Here is a 23,342-nt window from a genome sequence, read left to right as displayed (position 1 = left end):
CAAGGAATTGTGGAAGGTACCCAAAGTTTGTTTTAAATAAGCAAATCAGTTGTCGTCTAATGTTTGGAAGAGTTATGTAGCGAAATTTAAACTTTTTTTGTCATAAAATATAATTAAAGAATCTTTTTTTCTGAAAATTAGCTAGAAAAGAGATGCACCTTATATTCAAGGAAATATTCTTTTCTGAAAGGGGATTCCAAAAATAGGGCAAATCTTATATTCGATTAAATACAGTAATATTCTATCATTCCCTAGATTTACAATTTAATTTTGTTTGAAATTAAAGCATTAGTTTCAAATTATAAAGACAAACTCTACATGGTTGCAAGGCTGCATTAGTGTAAAATGTGTTATGAAATTAAATGAAATCTTATTTCTTATTTTAATTTCATAACACATTTTAACAATAAATTTTTAACATTTTGCTTGAGGATGATGAAAGACTGAATTTTTTATTTTCGTTTTAAAAGCTTCAATAAAGTAAAACGCTGGTTTATTGTCAATAGTAAGTTATGGTGTTTTGAATTATTAAGAATGCATTTGCCATACAAAGTTTGTTTGTTGTTATTTTTTATTGTTTTAATTAATTTTTGTTATTTGTCATGTAGCAGTTAAAATATATAACATAATTATAAATAATTTGTAAATAGACCTAATTGATGCTTACATAAGCATATTTATGTTAAATAAGAATAATTATAAGCATAATGATGCACAATATTGAGACCAATGGTGTTGTCATAAAAAATGTAATAGTATTAATATTAATAGCAAATGAACTTCCATGTTAAATTAATATGCCTCAATGTCCTTCATTTATAATAATATAAATTTTTGTCTACTAGTACGTATTTTCGATTATCAGGACTTATTGGACTGGCTTTACAGATACTGCAACAAAGTTTCACAAATCAGAAATTTGTTTTATTTAATTATTTATTTAATTAAATAAAACAAATTTCTGATCTGTGAAACTGTAATAACAGAATTTTAATAATATTTGATTTTTAATTTTAATAATTTTGCAATTATAAAAAAATATATTACTGTTAATTAGAAAAAAATAACTAATTAAAATGTTAGAGAAGCAAAACATGTGCAAAACAGTAAGTCAAATGCTGTTTTATTTTGTCAAAGTGCCATACTGTAAGGGACATGAGGGTCAGGGAGTTTGTACAAAGTTGGTCAGGGGAAGTCAGGGAAACTCATGGAAATTAAAACAAAAATTTGAATAGGAACCCTGTAATTTGAAAAACATGCAACTAATTGTGTCTCAGTGTTGTACATGGTCATATAAAAGTTTTTGTATTTTATACATTTTTATAAAATTTACTTTTTTATTTTTATTAAAGCATGTAATGAAACTTGTAATGAATGCTTTAAGAATAGTTTCAAATGTAGAGTTTGTCAAAGTGGCTATTATTTACAAGACGATTTCTGCCAAGAATCTTGCAGTCCAGGATATTATCCATCAGAAAATGCTTTTTGTCTTCGTAAGTTTACAATATTAATTAATATTTATTTTCACTTTTTATTATCTGACTAGATGAAAATGATAATTTCTTTTTAATTACTTTAGTATATTAATTGAATACAGCTAATTCTTTATTTTGTTATTAATAGTTAGTTTTATGTTATGGGCAGCTGCACATTATACTTTCTTACTTACAGTGCCAGATTACCAAATGCATGAAAACACAAGCTGCCATTTGGACCAGCTATGAATAATACACACAACACTAACACAGGCAGTTATAAGATCACATAGATTAATGTGCAGAAATGCAAAGCTGCCTGCTCCCTTCTCATTTACACATTTACATGATGCTTACATAATCATTATCTGAGACCTCTACACCATTAACAATAAGATAGTCAGATTCAATTACTGGAAAATCTCAGGACCCTTGCTGTTGTATCAAGGCTGGTATTATCATAAAAAACAAGAACATTACTGCTTGCCTTTTTACCCAACACACAACCAAATACATAACCACAGTTTGCATTACTGATGACAACACTCACTTTTACATTTGTTCTGTCTACGTTTCTGACACATTGGCCATTGAGGATGTCTACCGTTTCCTCAACACATGTAAACCTATATTAATTGAAGGTGATTTTAATGCCAAGTCTGCAACTTGGCATAGTGCTATTGAAGATCCTAAAAGTACTATATATTCAATGAGACCATAGTGTTTCTTTCTTTTTTTTATCCTTGCCTTTCCCATGTTTATATGGGGTTGGCATTTCCTTCTCTAATATGTTTCTTCCATTTCTCCTTATCAAGGGCTTCTTCTCTCTATAGTCCCCTCTGGTTCAAGTCCACCTTATCTTTTCAATGAATCTTTTCCTCTTTCCTTTTATTACCAGTTTTCCAATCTTCTTTCCAACATAATTGTCACTTCTCTCTACGTGGCCAACCCACCTCAACCTACATTCTTGCATCTTTTTGCTCAAGGGGCCCACCTTAACAGAACCTCTAATAAAATCATTCCTTATTCTATTCTTCCTTGACACTCCGCACATCCATCTCAACTAGGTTTCTCATTTCACGGGAAATTTGCCTTCAGCGAGATTATGGAAAAAAATTATTTATTTTCCTGGGATACTGGGAAATTCTGGGATGAGATAATAAATAGAATTTCATATGAATAAAAAATATCATACAGGAGTATCATAAATTTGAATAATTTAATTTATTTTATAGTAAGTAACTAAAAGTTTAGGGCCATTCTCACCCATATGGACGTGGTAGGTTCAATTAATTTATGTTCTCCTACATTATAAGATGAAAGTAAAATAAAGTGTTTCATTGGGAGTTTTAATGAACATAATAATGATTACGAAAAAATACTATTTTATTTCTAAAGATGAAATAAAAAATATACTTATTCCATAAATTTAATGAGAAAAAAGGCAATTATTTTGAATTGAACAAAAAATACAACTTCTCAAAAAATATTTTAATTGAACATAAAATACTACTAGAAAAATTTAAGAGAACAAAAATCTCTCTCTCAAAAAAAAAACTTATAAATTTTCATAGTAAGACTTCAAAAAACAAAAATGATCGATACTTTGATCGCTCAATCTAGTTCTCAATTTGGTCACAAAAAGACCTGCAGCTGAAAATGCCCTTTCAGACTCTATTGAGGTGGGTGGAATGCTTTTCAAAGCTCTCAAAAAAAGAGAAATTTTCTGAGATTTTATGCCTGTTTTTTGAAGATTGCTAACTCAGTTTCTAACTGCTCTCCAGCACTTAATTCTTTGTTTATTGCTCTCTGCTCTTGTCGTATTCTTGATCTCTCGGATGCTTCAAGATATGCATTTAGCTTATTGGCTAAAGTCATTTCATTCGGTAGTGTGAGAGTCTGTGATTCTTCTACATATTTGACTTCATTACCTTCACTAGAGTCGGAAATAGCAGGTTTTCCAAAAAGGCAATCAAACATTTGTTTTGCTGATGAAATTATAATTGCCTCAGATTGTTGGAATGCGCTGTCACTCTCGAACTTCTTGCATTTGTTTTCACCAGTGAGGTAAAGTAACAGTTCCATCAATTTTTCGTTTCTTCTCTCTTTTATGCGGAGAACAAAATATTCATGTACTTTTAAGCAGTTTTTAATTGTTTCAGTTCATTCAAAATGAAAAAGGTAATATCCTCTGCTGAAAGTAGAGTAGATTTTCTTCTGCCTAGCTTTTCAACAGCTAGTTTTAAGGGTTCTAGCAATGCCACGATGTCACGAATTACATTGACTTCTTGTTTTTCAAGACTAAGAGTATTATTTTTATCTTCTTTGAGATCAATGAGAGATTTCAACACGGATGGTCTTATCTTGATATACCGTTCTAGCATAGATAAAAGACTGTTCCATTTGGTTTTCGAATCCAACATTAAATGTAAGGGTTTCCACGATCCTGTTTAACGTATTCTTGTAACACATTATTTTTCACGGGTGACTTACGAATGGTTTTAGCTATCTTTCTGACTTTATTGATGATTTGAGAGAGAACGATTTCATACAGTTCAGATGCTATATCTATTTCAAATAGATTTTCATTAGAGTGTTCATATTCTGAAATAAAATTTTTAACCTCAATACCTTGAGTGAAATCTTCTTCACTTTCATCAATGTTTTACTCATCTCTTTGGTGATCTACTTCTGGTTGGTTTTCATTAATAAAGAGCATTGTAAGGTGGGTAGATGATTTCTGATACAAAGCATCACACACTGCTAAGTAGATTCCATGTTCATAACACAATTGGTGCTCACATTCAATTAATCTTCCCATTTTTTCATCACAGTTGCACCATCAGTTACACAATCCACCATGTGTTTTTCCAAAGAAATATGAAATTTGGCTAACTTTTCTTTGACCACATTAACAGCAACTTCAGCAGATAGAGAACCAGAAATCCTTATCATTCCTAAATTCCAAAATTTTCCCTCCCCTGTGTGTACATTAATATTCATATATTGGCGATTGTTTAGAGAGGAGTACTCGTCTAATGATATACTAAACCTTGTTCCTGAAGTTATTTTCTCTGCAATTTTAGAAATCGAACTTTCTTTTATCTGTTTGTATTGTGAGTGAACCAGATCCATGACACGAGTTGGATTTGTTGGCAAAGTATACTGTTTCTCTGCCAAAGATTGCCTGATATATTCACTTTTTGCAATAGAATTAATAGCTATAACATCTAGTGTAGACAACTTTGTAACTATTTCTTTAGCTTCTGGGTACAAATTCACTGAGTACGGCGTTAATAAACTTCTTTAGTATTCACACAAGTACTTTTGACGTGTGTATAACCGTCGTCTTCAGGCGAAAAGAACAAGTTTTTAAGAAAACAAATGTGCAGGATGTTCCAAAAGAACATAATATTTAAATTCAAACAAGCGTCCGGAAATTCCGTTACGAACGTGCAAATGATTTTTGATATTTCGAATCTTTATTTTACCATGTTAGCGGCGCATGCGTGGAGATGCTACTGCGTTGGCGATACGATGTTGGGTGCATTTTGTTTTTTAGGCGCCGATACAAGGCAATCCACACCCCGGGTAGATCGAGGGTGGGAACATTGCATGCTTCTGAAGTGGCTGTGAGAAGCGCTTCCCAGATAAACACAAGCCTTCGATTGTTGCAGCATTTAATTATTGCCGTTCTGGGCCATAACGGGTTGTATCCTTGCTCGAGAACTTTTTTAGCGAGCTATGTAGAGCATCTTCCTTTAGCTATGTCTTCCTGATGCTCAGCAAGGCGGGAGGCGAGCATTCTTGTTGTTGCTCCTATATATCTTGTAACATCACCCGTTGCCAGATTTTCTAGGTGTATCGTATAAACCCCTGACTTTTCTAAAGTGGTTAGCCTGTCCCGATCGTTGCAGATACATCTGCGTAAGTTTGGTAGGGGGGGGTTATGGGTAGTATGAAATTGTACCACCGAAATATGCGGCTGATGCGTATAAAAGTTGGTCCAAGATACGGCAATGAAGACTGGATCATGGATGCTTTTTCTTTTCTGTACAACGTGGTACATGGGTATAGGGCCTCTTTTACTTTACGGAGCACATGTTCATATTTACCATACGTAAATCCTGCAAGAGATACCGCTGCTCTGATGATATCCAATTCGATTTTTGTTGCTAGTTGCGTCGACGGAAGTAGTAATGCTCTTCTAACGAGTGCAGCAATGGCGGCATTAATGTACCACGACGGTTGAAAAGCATCTGCCGGGATAATATACGGTAACAGGTCAGACTTGTGATGAATAGAAAATTGCGGCCCCTCAACCGACTTTTTTATAGATAGGTCCAGGAACGCTATTGAATCCTCATGCTTCCTCTCCCAAGTGAAACTGATAGTAGGGTATATGCTTGACAGTTGCTGCACAAACTTGATAAATTCCTCCTCTGTATCCTTTCATACTATTAGGATATCGTCAACATAACGTAAGTATAGAGCCGGATACTTGATGGTAAGGGGAGAGTTGAAAATTCTACGCTCGATTTCTCTCATAATGAGCTCGGCCAAGACTGCAGATAGCGGGGAGCCCATAGGAACTCCTCGTTTCTTCAAGTAGATGCTTTTGTTGAAAAGGAAATAATTGTGCTCAGTGATGAAAGTCAGCGCATCATGTATGTCTAGCACTTGCTGTACACTAAAACTCTTTTTGATGATCAAGGAATTAGCAAGCATGACGGCTTCAAAAACTGGCACAGAAGGATATAAGGACACCACATCCAATTTGTAGAAATTGTAGGAGTCTTCATGTGTACCTCTCACATTGGAAGCAATGGTGGACTTGGCAGCTATAGACGACTGGGTAACATATGGCGATTCCGGAAGAAGAGAGGAACTGTAGTTCGGCTTTGAATGCTTTTATAGAGCTAATCGTTTCGGCTAATGTTAATTTTTTTCCTGGAGATACAAGTTTAAACTGCTCAATTTTTCACATATGTCAGTTAAAAAAGCCAAGGCCATCAACCATCGTATGTTATCTAAAGTTCAAACGTTTGATCTTTTAAAATAAGGAATTTTTTATCTCTTTCAAAAGATCAAAAAATCAGTCAAGTGCTTTGTGTTTATTTAACCAAGGTCAGCTTGGAAAGATTGGTCCTTTTCTACAAGGGCTTTAAACAATCTATGTGATAAAGGGTTTGCTCGAATTTTGTTAATTATTTTAACATCATTCATAACATGTTCAAAGAATAATATTTTGGCACCTAATGATTCTTGATGTATGATTGTGATAATACATAAAGTTTAAAAAGGATTCATTTTTCTTGCAATGGGAAATGAATCCATTATTGTGGTCCACCATTGCTGGTGCACCACAATAATTATTGCTGATAACTTGTGTAAATGCATATTAATTTCTGTTGAGTAATTTTTAAAGATATTATCTTACCCCTTGTTTGCTCTTGCATTGATAGTAACTTTAAAAGTTCTTCTTTCACACTAAAATCACTGACTATCATTGTTATCATTACTGTCTGTATCTGATATATCTGTTGACTCGTCTAATTGTAATGAGAAATACTTACATTTTTCCAAATCATTTTTTCAATTGACTTTGTTAATCTGTTGAAATCACTTAGATTCTTCTTGTACTTGTATTGTTTGATAATGGCAAATCTTGTATTGCTGAAATAATTTCTCGCTTATTAGAAAATTCAACAAATAACGAATCGGCTCCAACAAGAAATGCTTCCTTAAATATCAATAGTTCACTTTCTAAAAATGGTTGTTTCTGTTTTGCCAACAAATGAATTTTAAAGGGAGTAATAGTGACATTTTTATATTTATTTACATGGCTGGTAAAAAATACTTGCTTGATAGATACTTAAATTTTAGTTAATTAAATTTTTGTTTTCTTAACCTGGATTTAGGCGAATAACTAACCTCATAAGAACTGTGATTGGTTTTGTAATGACGTTCGACATTGTGTTTTTTGTTACTGACACAAAACTGTTGCATATTAAGCAAATAGATTTCTCCTTACTTTCGATAACAAAGTAGTTGTTTTTTACTTGATTACTGACTTTGAAGTAAAATGTTTATATACAAAAAAAAAAGCAACAACACAACGATGGCATGATGACAACAGTATGAGTTTACAACTAATACCACACGGTGAGGTTCATAACAAGAGGTACTTAATTCCGCGAGCAAAATGATACAAAAAAAAAACACTTAATAATATTTACAGCACAAATTATTTTAATTCTCTCTGAACAGGTTTTTTATATCGGATCCCAACTTTACAACTTTATGAATTTTATATACATAGGCATTAAGTACTTGTCCTCCAAATAGATAATTCATATACGCGTGACAGTCAGACGCAGGTCATATCAACTTACACTAACTTATAACTATCTTAAAACTAAGGAAAATGGAAAAGTAGAAGAAATAAGGAAGGATAAGTAAAGGAATAGAAATACCCAGGTTTTCGTAGCGACGCGCTCTTGGGTAGGACACAACTTCGGATCTCCCTCTTATTCGTGACCCTTTTCTTGTTGTAGATCTTTCGTCTACTTTCGACTTTGTCGTCTTTTCTCAATGATCTCTCAGTGACTCGCGGTCTTCGATCGTCTTTCTCAAGTTCTGGAGCACTGCCTTTTTCTGCCTATCTCTTTGGAATTCTCACCCAGACTAACTCCTTCTCTGTCTGTTTGGCCCCAGGGCCTCAGTCTCTCTTTTGTTCTACTTATTTTCATGGAAACGATAATCCTACCCAAGGGCAAAAAGGGTTAGACAAGAAAGTTCTAGAAGGAATTTAGAACAAAGAAACAGGAAAGAAGGCTAAGATTAATCTAAATAAAACATACAACTATCCAATATCATGTCTGACGACCACAATACTACTAATACATTATAGATGCCGTGGAGATGTGATTATAATACGGTAAGTGTGGCCCAATTTAGGGAATTTCTCACTACATCTAAAAAGATTTTAAAACTGGGTAACTTTTTAATTTTTTTCATTATTTCAAAACTTTGCTGCAGGCGCATGTAAATAGCTCCATGGGTGCATGTGTGCCTGCGGGAACAAGGTTGGGAACCCGTGTTACAGCTATTGGTTTAGTATCCTCACCATTTGCATGAAAGCAAAATCAGTTAAGCAAGCATGATGCACTGGAAACTGCAGAAATAGCAAAGGCCAGGCTACATGTTGTACACACTATTCAGAGAATGAAAGTATTTGCTGTTTTAAAACAAAAATTAGACTGTACTTTACTGCTACACATTGACAAAATTCTAACCATTATTTGTGGTGTGGTAAATTTATCTAGTCCAATATTCAGTGATAACAAATTTTGAAGAATGATGTGAGCATTTTCATTTTGACTCTATATAATGAATGAAGCAGTATTAAACAGCAATTTAATGCTGTTTTTTATAATCTCATAGTTAATAAGGCTTACTCATTTTTGTTTTTCAATTTTTATATGATAAAGAAATCAAAACACAAGTTAGGACAAAACATTTTATTTCAATACAAAACTTAACAATGTTTTATAAAATCATTATTGCTTAACTCTATAATTATTTTGCATAAATCTGTAAGAAAATATCTATCTTTGTGAATTATGAATAAAATACTGAATAAAAGAAAATGACCTTATTTTAATTTGTTGCATCATTCATTTTGTATTATTTACTTAAACATTATGGGCGTTAATTTTGTTATAAGTTAATAAAATGCAAAGTAATGTGTATTTTCTTCTTAGTTTTTTCATCAGAAATCACTTTTAGATCGTTGTATTTAAGAATTAATTTTGCATAGAGAAGGAAAAATAATTTTGGTAAAATCATTTAATAGCTTTTCTATCAATTTATGAATAAAAGTATAATCTGCTAAAACTTCAAGGGTTTTAAGGGTTTGGTCTTTGCTACTGAATATTACAAAATCACATGAATTTAAATTTAATATTGGACCTGCCCATAACACTTATGATTCTTTTTAAGCTGTAATTGCCATGCTCATCATGTACTATATACTTAAGGGATTGCACCATTTCTTCTGCAGATTTTTCTGCACCAATTTTGGGGCACTTGTAGCATCTTGATAGGTTTTTCATTGTTGAATATAAGCTCATTGGGAGAAAATGCAAAACATGGTAGTAATGGTGAAATTATCAAACCAAACTATTTGACATCACAATCATAGAGGGTTCCATACAATGTGAGTGTTGTTTTTTCACATTTTTTACCATACTCTGTATTTTCATTTTTGTTAAATTTGCTTCTAAATATATTTGTTAACTTCTTTTCCCAGTCTGCATTTTTTCTCCTTCCATAAGTATGTAGTTCATATCACACTGATCCTGTCACTCTAATACTTTTTTCTTCCTTCCACAAATCATTATTTTGTTCCATTGTCAAATGGCAAATGTTTTCTTTCTCCTGTTTTTGTAAATATTTTCTCTGTAGTGCATTGAACCCTGATTAGGCATAAGAGGATCACTTATATTAGGCAAATATTTATTACAGTTTATACACTGTTCAATTACTTTTAATATTGACCAGTGTGGTGCAATATTACCAGCTGAACTTTGTACAGTTTGGCTACTAAGCATTTTCTTCTAATTGAATGCTTTGCTAAAGCAGAATCAGGCAATTCTTGAAAAAATCACTCTTTGATAGCATCTTTTTTGCTTTCATTTAATGAAAGAATTTCTGTTTTCTTTGTTTGGATATGGCACAAATTTTCAACTTTACATGCTCCATATCTCCTATCAGACCTGCTTGACATTTTGCTCCAATACTGCTCAAGATCAGTCAGTACAACTCAGATCTTCCAAAGTATTACAATACTTGCAAGAGAAAAGTACTTATTTATATCTTTTACATACCAATACACCTAACCTATTAGTTATTTGAGTGTTTTACCTGTTTTTACATGAAGCAGTGTCCCTATTTAATGCTTACAGTATCCTGCTTTCCTGCTATGCAAGTACACTGAATAGATGTCATCAAATATTTTTTAGTTCTGAACTTCATTTTATATTTAATGTAATATCATGAGGTTCCTTTGAAACAACAGTTGATAAGCAGAGAGCAAAAATTTTTATTTTGACTGGTCAACCATCCTCATCATCTGTCCTATATATTTTTTCTTTAATGCCACAGCAAATTATCTGTTTTAGTGTTTCCTCTCCTTCCATAAGACATCTTTTTTGATCACCCACATATTCTAAAATGTAAAAAAGTGAAATCATCATGATATTAATTCTAGTTGATTTCGTAGCTGAATGTGGATAAAACGTTTTTACTACAGAGAGAAAAGTTATTACAAACGAGAGTCACTTGTGTATTGTCTATGTTGACAGGCATGCTATACTTTTTGTGGTAGCCATTTTAGTAGACTCATACACCACCTATAGTTAGTGGCACAAGTGAATTGCACTCACTTTTTCTGTATTTCAACTCACTTTTCTCACTTTTTCAGAGGGAAGATAACACTCTGAGGCCTGTATATGCTATGTGTACTTTCTGATATTTTTATATTTACAATGCACATTTAATGTTTTCATAATCCATTGTATTTTTCACTTTATAATGACCAGATTAAAATACAATATGGCTGCAGACATGTACCTCCAAATAGTGGACACCTGTAAATAGTGGGCATACTTCTCGGTTCCAATGTGTCTGCTGTTTGGTGGTTATATATATATATATTATATATGTTTTTTTTATATAATTATTACAGACTGATGATAATGAATCTAAGAAATTTTTTGTAGCTTGTCATCCTGCATGTAAAGAATGTAGAGATTCACAGCCAACATCATGTACTAAATGTACTTACAATCAATTTTTATTGAAAAGTATGTGTGTTGATGTTTGTGGACAAGGATTTTATGAAAATGTTTTAGAAAGATCCTGTTCAGGTAAGTAAAATACTTTTAAAATGCAATAATGTAAAATATTTTAATAATAAATATTCACAATTTCTGATACAATAAATTTACATCACTGCACCTGGAACTAGCTAAACACCTAACATACATCATCGCTAATCCATAAGACATGCAAAATTTCACACTCAGGGCATCATCTCCATGAAACCTAAAAACAACAATATTACAAACCCCACATAATACAGACCAATTACATGTCTTCCAATACTACAAATTATTGACATCTTGTATTGCGAATGAAATATATGAACATTTTGAATAACACAATGTTCTTATGGAACAACAAAAAGGTTGCCATAGAAGTCACAGGGGATGCAAAGAACAGTTACTCATAGATTCAGTCATTCTAAGGCAAGCACACAAACAACACAGAAACATACACATGGCATATATAGACAACAGAAAAGCATTCAACAGTGTTCCACACAGTTGGCTGCACATCTACAAAATACATCCATCACTCATTGCATTCTTCCAAAACACTATGCAGCACTGGAGAACAACACTACATCTCAGGGTTAGTAACACTTCCATACAAACAAACCAAATATTCATTAGGCAAGGAATTTTTCAAGGAGATTCCGTGAGTCCTCTTTGGTTTTGCTTAGCATTGAACTCATTATGTAACATGTTTAACAACACACAATATGGTTACAGTATCAGACATGAAAAAACAACACAGTTCATACTTTTTAAATAAAATGAAAAATGAATTCAACACGGCCAACAGTAATTTATGTTTAATAATATAATAAATATAATTGTAAAAAATGTAAAATATGATAAAAGCAGATGACGCTTTTATCATATTTTACATTTTTTACTATGGAGGGAATAGCCTAAAAGGAAAGGTTGTCTCGACGAGTTTTGTGATTTTATGAACTGCCAATGGTGTAAATAATGGAAAGAAGGACTGAAACAAAGTGTTACCTTTGTTAAAAGTTGTAATTATATTTATTATATTATTAAACAGTTTATACTGTCACATCTCATGTATATGGACAACATAAAACTTTATGCATTCGTACGAAAACAACTTCATCAACTCCTACAAATCACACATTCATACACCAAGGACATACAAATGGAGTTTGGCCTAGACAAATGCAAAACACTTCACATAGAAAAAGGAATCCTTAAGAAAGGAGATTTTGCACTTGGCAATGGTGATGTTATTGAATCCATAAAAAAGTGCAAGTTTTATAAGTATTTAGGATTCCAACAGGCCAAATTAACAGAACATACACAAATAAAGCAAAGATTAATTAAAGAATACCAAAGTAGGTTAAATGCTATCCTCAGAACACAGTTAAATGCAAAACACACAGTTACACCAATAAACATATATGTCACCCCAGTACTCACCTATTTTTTTTTGAGTTATACATTGGACTGAAACAGATCTTGAACAATTCCAAAAGAAAACAACAACACTTACTAAGCATAAACAACTATATTTTAAATCTGCCATAGAAAGATTAATCTTTTCACATGCAGATGGCAGACGTGGTCTTGATTGGCATAGTAAACCTTCACTGTGAAAGTTTTTCTACAAAATACAAGAAACATCACAGTTACATAAAGCAGTAACTTTATAAAATAACTCACCATTAAATTTACTCACATCATATGGACACAACAAAACGTAAAAAGCATGGATACCATTAAGCAATTGTGGGCTCAAAAAGTTCTCTACTGCAGACATGTCTATGTCTGCAGTAGAGCACCTTTTGAGTGGTACAGGCCTGGTACAGGATTTTGTTGACAAAACTGTGTCAAACAGCTGTGTAAGACCCTGGGCAATAGGTTTTAAATTGAAATATTAATAATTATAAACTTGTTAAAATAAAACACAAAAATTTGTTAAGAAGCAATGAGGAAATAAAATTTGGCTGAAGATAGCGCTTTCCTTTGACTGACTTCTCTTCTGAGAGAAATGACTTACCCAAGGAAGAGATGAAAAAGCATTGGATTGGACAAGGACGATGTTTTCATTTAATATTGTTATAATTGGAGATACCTCAACACAGGAAATGGTCAAAAATGTATAAAGGTACCAACAAAAAGGTTAAGAATGTTGTTGTCCAATTTGGCAGTCATCACTCTGTCTAGTCCTGTCAGCTATCAGCTACCCAATTTTTACCAATTCAGTCGCTGCCGAAATTAAAGGATAATGGACTTGAACTGATGGTGACCATTAATATTATGGATTATTATTGTCAGTAAAACAGCCTTTTTTGTCCCTTGGATGCCCAAGCTGGTCAGTGATCATCAAAACTCAAGGTTCCAGGCATTTAGCTTAACCTGTAAAATTTATGTTATATACTCTCTTTTCTACAAATGTTAGGCATGAATAGATTATAGATTAGTCTGCTAGAATATAGTAACTCTTATACATAAATCTTATAATGTCATATTTATTGTACATGTATCTTGGGCTTATGTAAAATTAAATGTTATTTGTTTTGCTGTTAATTCAGTAGTTGAGTGTCTTACTTCCAGGCCTCCCTATTCCTCTAAAATTTTCTTTCTTCATCCTTACTCTGTAAAAGTCCTACATAAGTGGCCACTTGTGCAGTTTGAAGGTTTCTGTGAGCCAAAAGTCACAGGTGGTATAAGACCTGACTTGAGGGAGCGCAGCCATCCTGTTTATAGCTGGTTAACTTGGAGATGTCTCTTTGGGGAGACAGAAAAGTTCATGATTACCATACAGGATCAGTCATAAACACTAAAAACTACAGAAAACACACTCAAAGATACTCACAAAAGACATGTGCAAAAAATGTCACATCATGCCAGAAACTATACAATGCATCACTTATGGTTGCAAGCTCTTGGCACAGACAGATTATTTACATAGAACTAATCAAGTAGCAAATATAATACACCAAGAGCTTGCAAAGAAACACAAACTGGTAGACATTCACAAACCATACTACAAATACATTCCACAGACAGTATTGGAAAACAACACTCACAAAATGTACTACGATGCCATAATCACAGATAAAACAATTCACCACAACAGACCAGACATCACACTCTTTGACAAACACAATAAAATCACATACATTATAGACACAGCCATTCCAAACACTCACAATATACAAAACACATGCACTGAAAAAATTAGCAAGTACATGGAACTTGCTCAGGAAATAAGGCATCTGTGGAGGATGGATATGGATTGTACCTGTTGTTCTCTCCTATACAGGTGTGATACCCCACACACTACACAAAAGCCTGGGAACATTACAATTAATAGAAATACATACAGCACACTACAGAAGGCCACTATATTGAATACATGACACATTGTTAGGAAATTCCTGAATACACACTCACACACTGACACACTTATTTAATTTTTGTCTTGTTTTGGTTACTATGCTCTGGTCCAGCATAGTACGCAGCAACTGGTGTCAACAGAGTATAATCCACTACACCCACAAGAAGAAGAAGAACAACAACAACAACAAGAATACTCACTAAATTTACAGGCATTGACCCTGCACAATGGTTATGCACTCCTAAAATTAACACTTTTAAACTAGTTGGGAAAATTCTTTATTTTGTGATTACTTATATATTACCAGACTACAGTTATATTTCTACACTCAGACATCCACACGCTAGTCTATATTAGTGCATCACAGTAGTGATTTTATCGTGGACTAAAACTACATCCACAGACATAACATAAGCACAAATCAAAAACACTTCAGAAGTCTGCCAGGCAAAGAAATATAGAAACCCAAATAAAGAATATTAGACAGCAGCTAGGCAGGCTGATGCAATATGCTAATAACAAAACAACACCAAAATTAATGAAACAACTAGAAAATATTTTCAAGAAAATTAAAACATACCAAGCATGAACAATACAATGTCCACATTACAGAATGCATTGACACACTGGAACAAAAACTTGCTGCCAAAGTATGATGACTCAAACAATACAAAATTTGCTCTGTATAGAAACAACAAAATAAATTATATGTATATAAACATCTTTATTGATTTGACTTGCATCTTTATAATTGGGAGAAAAGAAAGACAAAATAGTTGGTACACATAAATATCATATACATATATTAATGATTAATAATAATTATTAACATCATATTGTAACATGACAAATACAAATATATAAAGTAAAATTTCCAATTCACAGAAATTTGTAAATGATGATACCATACTTAAAAGCAATAAATAAACAACTTTCAACATCAAAAGGAAACATAAATGATAATTGATGTGTTTATTTTTGCTTATTTAGATGTTGATGAATTTATTGTTGAACTTTAGAGGTAGTTTCAAGGACAGTGGTAAGGATAAAATACTGTATTTCGTTGCAAAAAGAAATTCAAGGGCAATTGATAATTTAAAATTTATTGACTCAAGTGCTCTTAAAATTTGAGAACCCAAAAAAGTGTGATATATCTGATTCCATGATATAACTTGGGGCTACTGTATAAAGATATCTTCTAACTTACTTACTGGTACTAATGACAATCCTAAAGAACCTTTACTTCCAGTAACAAAACATTTAATAAATTGTCCAACGAATGCTTTCTTTGACCTTACTCAAGGTCTGCTTCAGGTTAGAGAACAATCAAATTCCAAAATCAGAATGCTTGGATTAGAACGTTTTTGAACGTTAAATTTAAAACATTTGGAACATGTAAAACAAACAGAGACTTAACAGTTGAAAATATGCGAATTTACCATGTACATATAAGGCAACCCGTGTACTTATTTTTTGAGGGTCCAGCATGCCAGTAAATAATATAAATTCAATGTGCATGCTTTGCCATGTTCCTCACACAAGTAATGACAGGCATATGATAATGTGTTACCATCCTTAAAATTGATGCACTTGCCTATCAGACCAGCCTTGTATATTTCTAGAGCCTTCAGGGCTCTTAATATGGTTGGTATGATAGGCCTGTTTTATTAGCCTGGTGCTAGGAAGGTCTGAATGCACTTCCAGGTCTGTGGTATATGTAGATAGGGCAGTGGTGTACCTTTTTGTTGTCAGTGTCATACTTGTGTTCCCACACTTTTTGTTGTACGAAACATTTGATGGAATAAATGTAAACCAAGTCTCTCTGGAACCAGTCGTCCCTCACCAGAACACTGTACACACCCAGGGCTCTAAGATCATCAGATTTGTTTTTTGCATTTTATAATAATGCAATTGAAAGCTATTGTATTTGTCATTTTCTGTTTAGAATCTTGAAAAATTAACCCTTTCAAAATGATAGAAAATGAACCTTGAGAAGAAAAGTGAATACCCAAGTATTTGAAATGAGACACTATTTCCTATTTCTTATCCAACAGAAAGAAGTTATCGTCCTTCCCAAGTTTTCTGCCTCTGCAGAAAATCAGTATTTTGAATTTATGTTCATTAATTGTCAATCTGTTGTTTTTACAATTTAAATTAAAAAAGTTAAACTTCAATTGAAGGGAAACAACAGAGTTAGATATCAATATAATATCATCTGGAAATAAAAGATAGTTTAACTCAGTCTGTGAGGACAACACTATATTCATAATTGCTTTTTCTCTGTATAAAGTCCAGAAGATCATTTATAAATAATTAAAGAGAACAAGTCTTAGAGGCTCACCCTGAAGTAATCTTTTATTTGATGTCCAAGAATCTGTTCTGATAAAATTTTCAATGACATAACTACTGTTAGAAAATAGCTGTTTAAGTAAATTAATAAAGAATTGTCATACTTGTCAAGTTTCCACTATAAAATATTATGATCTACAGAATCAAATGCTTTTTTTAAATCAATAAATCCTATATATAACTTTTGATGTTTTTTTGATAATGCTAACTGACTTTAAGAAAAAAGATTATAGCCAACGTCTTCATTTTTAAAGAAAGTCCCATAAGACCTCATAATGCTTAGCTTTTCATCCATGCAAAATCACATGATCCTTTGAATTATATGATCTCTGCTTTTAAGGTCCTTGTAAGAAGGGCTTACACTCATTGTTCAATGGTGGAGGATAGGAAAATAGAAGTGAATTACATTACAAGTGTAGCCAGGCAGCATGGATACCCTGCACACCTTATCAATGCTCTTGTTGAATGCCAAGAGCAGACTACTGTCAACTCTTCAGCCTCCAGCTGCACTTGCTTTGTACATTTCTATTGATTTTGCATTTATATTATAATTATCCACACTCTTGTTTACATTTACTTATATTGTATTCCTATAGTATTTCATATTGTATTTTGATTTTCGTTGTATTTTATATAGTATTTTGAATTTTATTGTATTTCTTATTGTATTCCGTATTTTATTGTACTTGATATAGTATCTCACACCATTTTCTCATTTGTACTCATACCCACTGTATATATATTTGCGAAATCTGTTTTTATTTTTTACTGTTTTGTTTTACTTTTTATATTATCTGTCTATCACTCCTTTAATTGTATACTCTGTCCACATGTTTGTAACCGTGACACAATTGTTATTTTCCTGTATGCAACTGACTTGGCAATGCTCCACGGTACTGAGTATGTACGTTGTATGTGAATAAAACATTGATTGATTGAACATCAAGCATCCAGCAGAAACATTATGATCGAAAGACGAGTCATTTTTACCTGTTACTTATTACTAGGTCCTTGCCAACATCTACAAAGAAATATCTTGCTTTATGAGTAACAGGATCGCTTACAGGAGATCTATGGTGGTTTTCTCTAGTATTAGAAATGATAAGGACCAATTAGATCAGAATTGTATCCTGGGGAGTATCTCTATTAACGATTATAGGGTGAACCAGGTGAATACATTAGAGCTACTGTATGTGGTCTAAAAACGAGGATCAAGGAGGATAGACCTTTTTGAATACATGAATCAGAAAGGTTATCAACTATCACATTGGCTTCTTTTGCCATTGATAATGATGTCCAGGTTAAAGTTGACAATTCCTGATTACCACACGTTGCAATGACCTGGCCAACCTGAAATATCTCAAACAACTGGAAATATTTAAAGCATTTAGGAGGGAGACATCAATTAATTTTAAAGAAATGGGACTCATTAGCAGCTGTGTGGAGAGTATGCATTGATGTACAATAGATCTTTGTCAAGTTTTGTTTTTATATTTTATATAAACTTAGTATTTTAAAATGGGAACTTATTTGAAGTCCAATTTGTTAAACATACGTGCATTGAGCATGCACATATTTTCGGGATGTGCAACTTTTTAAATGTTTGCAATTTGCATTCTTTTAACAAGCATTCCATTACGTCGAAACCTGAGGATGACTGTTGATAATGGATGAAAACATTTGTTTAACAATTAGTTAAATGAAATTGCATATTCTGTTTGAATATATCACAATGGATTTATTTAATAGATAATATCCTTAATTCCTATGTGAACTTTTTCAAGGTGCTGTCAGAATTTTCAATATTTGTTATATTATTTTGAAGTAGATAAAAAAAATAAATTAGATACTTCTTTTAAAATTTGATTTATTCCATTTATTAAATATTAATATTTGATTTAATCAAAGTGAACATATGCTGTTCTAAAATTTAAAATTGCTAAAAACAACTATTGTTATGTAAAACATTTTTTTTTAGATTATTAATTTAAACTTAAAAATTAATCTGCTAAACTGAATAAAAGTGTTTTCTAGCTAATTTGTAACTAGAACATGAAAAAAAATTTTAACTTAGTAAACTAAATTTAAATTTTCGTATGTAAACTAAATAACCATATATAATGTTGGATTTTATATTATAGTATTATAAAAGATTTTCATTCTATTTAGCATGCCATCCAACATGTCGTTTCTGTGCAAATGGCCCTACTCCTGATTTATGCTTATCATGCAACCATGGCTATCTGCTCCCTCATCCAGAAAATGAATTTGGCTATTGTGTTGAAGAATGTCCATCAAATCATTATGTTTCATCTACTGGAGTATGCAAAGGTATGAATATGTGTACAAGATATTGCCAGTTACATCTATTGTACTTAAATAACTTTATCTCACTTGAAATTTCTCTTAGAAAATGCTGTTTAATTTTATATTAAATAGCACTTTCAAAATTGAAAAAAAAAACACTTGCAAGGGTTCTTATTTGACTTTCCCAGCACTTGAACCAGAATTTAAGGGAGGCCATCTAGAAGTCTGATATTTTTCAATTATACTAGGATATAAAATTTAAATAATAATAAAAGCTATAAAGTAGTCATTTTATTGAATTTTGATAAAAGTATGCAATTAAATAACTTAGTAAGCTTCTTAAACTGGAGTTTAAGAAGCTTAAATTTAAACAGTTATGGCCTGTTTCAGCAACAAATTTTTATATATCAAATGTTTTTGGCTATCTTAGTAGCCATCCTTAGAATTGAACATTTTTGTAGTAGAATTCTTTTAAATTAAATTTTAATTTCAACATTCTTAGAAGTGTTCTAAATATGAATCAATGATAAATAACTAAAAATAATTATAAAATAAAATACACAAATAATAATAATAAAGAAACCATAAAATACAAATGATGATAATACACCACAAATTGATTGAATATATACAGTAGTATAATTAGTTTGTAGTTTAACCTCGTCTTGGTTTATAACATACTTGCAAATTGCCTATAAGCAAGTGGTATTTTTATGATGAATACACAGATTCTTAATACTATGTTTGTCTAAAGTTATTTTTCTAGAGATTTTTCAGTGTGTTGATCCCTGGTGGTTTTCTTGAGTTTTGCATCTATGAAACAAGATATATTCTCAGGAACAGTTGCCATAATAGCCAGTGTTGTGTTGCTTTTCTCTTTATGTATGTCATATAGTTGCTCTCTGAGCCTGATAGGAAAGTTTTGGGATGTGTACCCTATGTATTTGCCGAGTCTGATTTTTCTAGACCTAGAGTAAAGGATTCCTGGGGCTGTGGTAGAATTGACCAGATTCTTGTCATTATGAAATGAGCTGTAAATTATATTGTTGTGCTTCTATTTTGCTTATTTTCCTGTCTAATAGTTTTTCTGAAGGTGTTATATAGAAACTTGTATGTTACCGGTGCAATCCTGGATGGATGGAATTTATCCTTGGACTCTTCTGTGGTTGTATATATTAACCAAGGCATTGGAGTATTGTTTTATCTGTGAGTGGCTGTTTTGTTTCTGATACTATTCAACTTCTTTAAAGTATTTTTTATGTCTGTGCAATGCATGTAAGCCCTTGTGATAAGGGCTTTGAAAGCTTCCGTTTTGTATCTAGGAGGATCATTCGAGCAACAAGGGATGTATGACGAGTGGTATGTTGGTTTAACATTTGTTTGTGTGTATCTCTCCATTTATAAGGATGATGTTTAGATCTAGGAAGTGTGCTTCTTTATTACTGAATTGATCCAGGGCTATTTTTAATCAGTATGGATTGTTATTATGTTGATAAAAATTTGTATATCTGGTTTTGTGTTCCATATGATCAGTCAGTACATTATCTATGTAATGCCTATGTTATAAAATATTATTTTGTATTTTAGGAGTAATGGTGTTTTCTGTATCCCTTAGCACTAGTTCACGTAGTAAACCTATATGGGCTGCCCATTGGGACTCCTCAGTTTTGGAGATACTATAAGGTTGTCAACAGGGGTGGAAATGTCAAGAGGTAATGAAGAGGCATATAAAAGTTCGTCTTGGTACCAATCACACTTAATGGTTACAAGAAACTGTTTATTTGATACAAAAGGAGCTTACAAGAGTTCTGTGATCTTGGATGTTGTAAGTTGGTGGCAGTCTTTGGGTCTTCCTTTCTTTTCGAAGATAGTCCCAAATGAAGGATGTCCCTGGTTCACAAATGACAGTTCGCTTAACATCTCAATGACTCCAATATGATTTGGTCGACTTCCAGTGATGGGAAGATGTAAATCTGAGGATGGAAGACAGAGACAAAGATGGGAATGAGACATACACACAACAATTGGTCCAACACTTTCAGGAGTAGAAGCCATCAATTCCTTGAATTCTTCTGTTTTTATTAATTTTTATCTTTGATTAGCCATTCTAATTGGTCACTTTTCCTCATTTTTACTTTCTAATAGGCTGATCATTTGTTACAAAGAATAATGAGATATCCTCTTAGAGTGCAGGAAAAGTCAAAACTGACATTTAATTTGATCACCCAACTGGAGATGGTTGATCTTAGGACTTACATTCATTTATTGTTTAAAACTTCATATTATGTTTTCACACAAAAAATTATTCCTAGCTTTTTTTTCTTTCAAAAAATAATTTAATGCGAATTTTAGTAAGGGTTTGGAACTGTCCAGAGCCACAAAATACACCTCAAAAGTCTGGTGAATTAGTTGAGCTCTCACCGTTCAGAATTAAACAAAGGAAGACTTAAAGTCTAGTTTAAACAATAAAAGTTATTTTCAACAAAACAGAAAACAAAGGGTTTGAATTGCGAGGAAAATATCAAAGTCGGGAATTTTAGATGAATGGGAATTGGGTTTAACTCCTCGAGCCTTTTTCTTTAATTCCTAATGGCACTTGGAAATTTTCTAAAAAATATATTTTTTATATTAAATAATTATTTTTACTCAAATGCACATCTAACAGTAAAAAAAATTGCCGCAAAAATAAACACCCTCAAAAAGTGTTTTTACAGAAAACTATATAAAAACAATAAATCACACACACCTGAATTGTTTTTGCCGAGTTATTTTTGTTTATTCCAAACGTTTTCGACCAATTCGTATAGGCCATCTTCAGGTTTTAATAGTTTTTGTTCGAAATTCGTTTGAATTTGAACTTATTACAACTTTTATGTATAATAAATAAATTAAACTAAATATATGATAAAATGTAATCTAAAATCGCGTTTCAATTTAACAATAAAAATAAAAGAAAAATTTTAACTTTGAGTTTGAAATACTAAAAACTCCAGAACATGAAAATGTTTATGGATTATTAAAACCCATATTTTTCTCAATTTTATATTTCCAAGCCGTTGGTAATGCTTTTGCATCTTTTGCATTTAGGCATCTGTCCCTCATCTTACTTCTGTAAATCTCTATTTTCTCCATTTCCATTGCGATGGAAGGTGAGTGTCCCGTCCTAACAATCTTGGCTTCATCCCATTTGACTACTGATCCGTCTGCCTGTGCCATACTTGCTAATATCGTACTATTCAGTTTTTTATTTATACTATATTTGTGCTCCTTTAGTCGTACTTTCAGGTTTCTTCTGGTTACTCCGATATACTCTTTCTCAATACCTAATTGTTGGTTCTCAAAGGGTATACTGTATACACCCGGTTGGTCTTCTAAATTAATTTTGTCCTTGTCGTTTCTTAATAATCTATAAATATTGGGTGCTCTTTTATATATTATCCTTGCATTTTTGTATTTTCCTAATTCCTTCACCACCTTCTTCGTTTGTTCATTGTATGTGAACTTATTGAATGTAGTATTGTTGTTATGGTTTGGATTCGTAGCTTTTTGTTTACCGTAGCTTTTTACAAGGCCTATGATTGTGGACTTTCTGTATCCTAAAGTCCTTGCTATCTGTTGAATTCTATTAATTTCTTTATCCCTGTCTTGTACATTGGTGCAGTACAGGAAGGCCCTTTTGATCAGTGCCTTAAACGCAGATAATTTATATTTATATGGGTCTTTTGACCATGCCGGTATGTATAAAGGAGCGTGTGTTGGTTTTAAATATACGTTCGTTTGTATGTTTCCTAATTTGAATTCCATGTTAATATCCAAGAAATGGATGTTCCTTCGGCTTTTTTGTTCTAATTTTAGCTTCAATCCGTGCTCATTATTGTTGATTGTTGTTAAGAAATCATTAATGCGTTGGTCATCTTTCCAAATTATTAATATGTCATCAACATAGCGTTTGTATATTAC

At 32.3% G+C, this 23,342-nt stretch overlaps 1 protein-coding gene across 1 annotated transcript in view; it reads left to right on the top strand.

Moving 5' to 3' along the window:
* Positions 1 to 23,342, top strand: part of LOC111639622 (extracellular matrix protein FRAS1-like) — a 181,214-nt gene that overhangs the window by 34,479 nt on the left and 123,393 nt on the right. The window contains exons 3-5 of the mRNA XM_023385519.1: positions 1,353 to 1,493; positions 11,261 to 11,407; positions 19,245 to 19,406. Of these exons, the coding sequence (XP_023241287.1) occupies positions 1,353 to 1,493; positions 11,261 to 11,407; positions 19,245 to 19,406 (450 nt within the window). The remainder of the gene's footprint in view (positions 1 to 1,352; positions 1,494 to 11,260; positions 11,408 to 19,244; positions 19,407 to 23,342) is intronic.

The sequence above is a fragment of the Centruroides sculpturatus genome, unplaced genomic scaffold (assembly GCF_000671375.1).
Source record: "Centruroides sculpturatus isolate CEXI.00-Female unplaced genomic scaffold, Cexi_2.0 scaffold976, whole genome shotgun sequence".
NCBI classification, from domain to species: domain Eukaryota; kingdom Metazoa; phylum Arthropoda; class Arachnida; order Scorpiones; family Buthidae; genus Centruroides; species Centruroides sculpturatus.
The sequence above is the reverse complement of the archived record's forward strand: the minus strand, read 5'-3'. Positions and strand labels throughout refer to the sequence as shown.